The sequence below is a fragment of the Sinohyriopsis cumingii genome, chromosome 8, assembly GCF_028554795.1.
Source record: "Sinohyriopsis cumingii isolate HCF-2022 chromosome 8, ASM2855479v2, whole genome shotgun sequence".
NCBI classification, from domain to species: Eukaryota; Metazoa; Mollusca; class Bivalvia; order Unionida; family Unionidae; genus Sinohyriopsis; species Sinohyriopsis cumingii.
Genome location: NC_142968.1, coordinates 29230159 through 29233099, shown reverse-complemented (window position 1 = coordinate 29233099; position 2941 = coordinate 29230159). Strand labels below are relative to the sequence as shown.

Sequence of the window (2941 nt, the reverse complement as noted above, 5' to 3'; positions counted from 1 at the left end):
ATGAAGAACCATCGGCCAAAGGGAAGCTACTAGCAAGCTTTCTTAGAAACATGAGCAAAGATTCAAACCCATGCAGAGAGAGGTGACATGTGAGTGATATGTAAAGGAAAGTACCTTAGACCACGTGTAAAACAAACATGTAATCTTTTCATATGATCTGATCTGAGATATTTCTTGCTATAAATGTCCATGATGTAATATTTTCTCTCTATGTACAGTGTTGGAAAAGATGTTTAGTAGAATGAACCATAAAGTCTGAGTTTCAATGTTAACATCGGAATAAGAAGTAGTTATCAATATCTTTCGCTCTCTCTCTCTCTCTCTCTCTCTCTCTCTCTCTCTCTCTCTCTCTGTGTGTGTGTGGACATTTTGATTGGAACAAATTTATTGCAAATTTTATATTAATACAGCATGAATAATAACCTAAATAAAGCCTCCAAAAATGTAATGTATAAACCTATGGTAAATTGTAAACAATGAACGAGCTGTCTTCAGAGAGAATTTCTTCAGATTTGGCTTGCATATCATCTGAATAGTGTTCAAGTGAATTATGGAGTCTGTAAAATTCGTACCTTTTCTTCCTCTTCTTCTTCTTCTGTCCATCTCATTCACAATATGTCACTGATTGTTGAAAAAACTTTCGCATATTTTGTTTTTCTTCTTTAAATGTAACGTTAAAACTGTTTGACTTAAGTTTATATTCCTGCTTTCACTGTCAGTCCTATGATAAGCAATAAACTGCATATCTGTCAACGTTTCTGTCTTCGCATTAATGTATTTATTATTAAATACATAATATTATATTCAGCCTGCCATTAAACAGAAGGTATGCCAAGAAGAGCTAGCTATGTCAGGAAAGGCACACTAGACTACTGCCACCAAGATAAATTACAAAGACCTGACTATATTCACAGCACGTGAATTTTTTCAGACTTATTTAATAATGTATTCTACTAAGCACATACATCATACTGGGGTTTGTTCTAACATAATAACAAGTAATTTTGTTAATGTTATATGGATAGAATGATTGCCAGATTCGGAATTCATATACATAAATTGTATTTAAAATTGTATTTCTTACACACACAGTATATGTCATAAATATTGTATTTAATGAAGCTTGGACGCATGACTGAACATTAAAACCCCACCCAATCGTAAAACATGTCTTTTATGAGCTATTTCAAGCAGGCGTTATCAGACTTAACAGTATGTACAAAAAGTTGGCAACATTGAACTTTTTTCCACTGTTGACGGTTGTAAACAAATCTCTCTCTCTCTCTCTCTCTCTCTCTCTCTCTCTCTCTCTCTCTCAGGGCCCCGAGTGGCCGAGTGGTCTAAAGCGCTCTCCGTTACGGATCACTGCCATCTCACCTCTGTCTACGTGGGTTCGAGTCTCGGATTCGACCAATGTGGGCATGTGAGAAAGCTTGCCAGTAGCTTCTCGTGGGTCGGTGGTTCTTCCAGGGGTTTTCCCGGGTTCTTCCTCCACCATTAATACTGGCCGCCATACATAGCCTATCGTGTGCTGAAAAATGGCGTTAACCCCACACCACCACCACCACCACCACTCTCTCTCTCTCTCTCTCTCTCTCTCTCTCTCTCTCCGTGTCAGTGTGTAGCAATAGTGGCGTTGTGCTGTGGGAACGCGTTGCAAGGCGTTCACTTATTTTGATGTTGTTGTTGATGCTTTCCCTTAATTTCTGCTCTCGATGGTGTCATCCCGTATCTGAGTAACATGTGTTCCATCCCGTATGTGAGTAACATGTGTTCCATCCCGTATGTGAGTAACATGTGTTCCATCCCGTATCTAAGTAGCATGTGTTCCATCGCCACTTTATTGCGTTCTCTCACTTCTTTATTAAGCACTACACTGCTGTGTACGATGTGAATAAATAACGATCAAGAGTTGAAGATCAGCAAAACATTTGCATACTTGCTATCGCATCGATACGGCAACATAATTACAAAAAGAGCACGGTGTCGGCACACGGAAGAAAAGGGTGGTTTGTTAGGTTTCGCTTGACTTATAGAGGATGAAAGTATAACACACCCAACATAATTTAAGCCAGGGTACCGATCCGTGTCAAGAGAATTTTCAGTTACGAACAACAATGGCGTTGATACAGGTAAGTTTTAACATTTTTCGTTTCCTCTACGCCACATCTTTGTTATTAGTTATGATATTAGCTTTCTAGACGTTAAAAATTAGTTTCTCTTTATTGTTAATTTGTTGTTGATGTTGTTGTTGTTGTTGTTGTTGTTGTGTGTGTGTGTGTGTGGTTTATATCACCATATACTTGCATCAGTCAGTATACAACAATTATGATCAAAAAAATTAGTGGAAATCAGTACGGCCTTCGACACCGATTGTTTGTTGATACTGCATTCTCTTTTGGGGATAATATGTATGTGGTAAACGCTAAGAAAACAACTGGTTTAACAGACTTGTGTTTGCGGAAGATTTCAAGTGACCTTGCTCTAAGGCTGGATATTTTACTAAACATTGTAATGCATAAAATTAGGGTCAAACTTTTGATACGGTTATGACCTTATCCGCCGTATGATAGCACCGCAGAAAGGACCCATTATAATGCAACAGCAGACACAGTCTCCTGAACAAAAGTACACAACAATATATCCAACTAATATAAATACTGTGCATGAATGGATATATAGTAAGCAAATAGAACATGCACGGATGTAAAAAGATATGTTCATTTTTTAAATATATACTAGACGATATGCCACGAGAAAATATATGTTTTGTATAAAGCCGGACATTCTAAAGATTTCGATCTTATTTTGATTTAAATTGCAATGTTATTATTCCCTACATCTGATAATGCATGCAAACATACAATACGGAAAACTAAACATAGCGTTATTAATGACGGTAAACCACATCCCTACTTCTGTCATCAGCAAATGACGTGTC

At 37.4% G+C, this 2941-nt stretch overlaps 1 protein-coding gene across 1 annotated transcript in view; it reads left to right on the top strand.

Annotated features, from left to right (window-relative positions):
• The first annotated feature begins 1846 nt into the window (after positions 1-1846).
• LOC149793213 (uncharacterized) overlaps positions 1847-2941 on the top strand; it is a 24361-nt gene continuing 23266 nt past the window's right edge. The window contains exon 1 of the mRNA XM_089967177.1: positions 1847-2132. Coding sequence (XP_089823303.1) covers positions 2118-2132 — 15 coding nt within the window. The 5' untranslated portion in view covers positions 1847-2117. The remainder of the gene's footprint in view (positions 2133-2941) is intronic.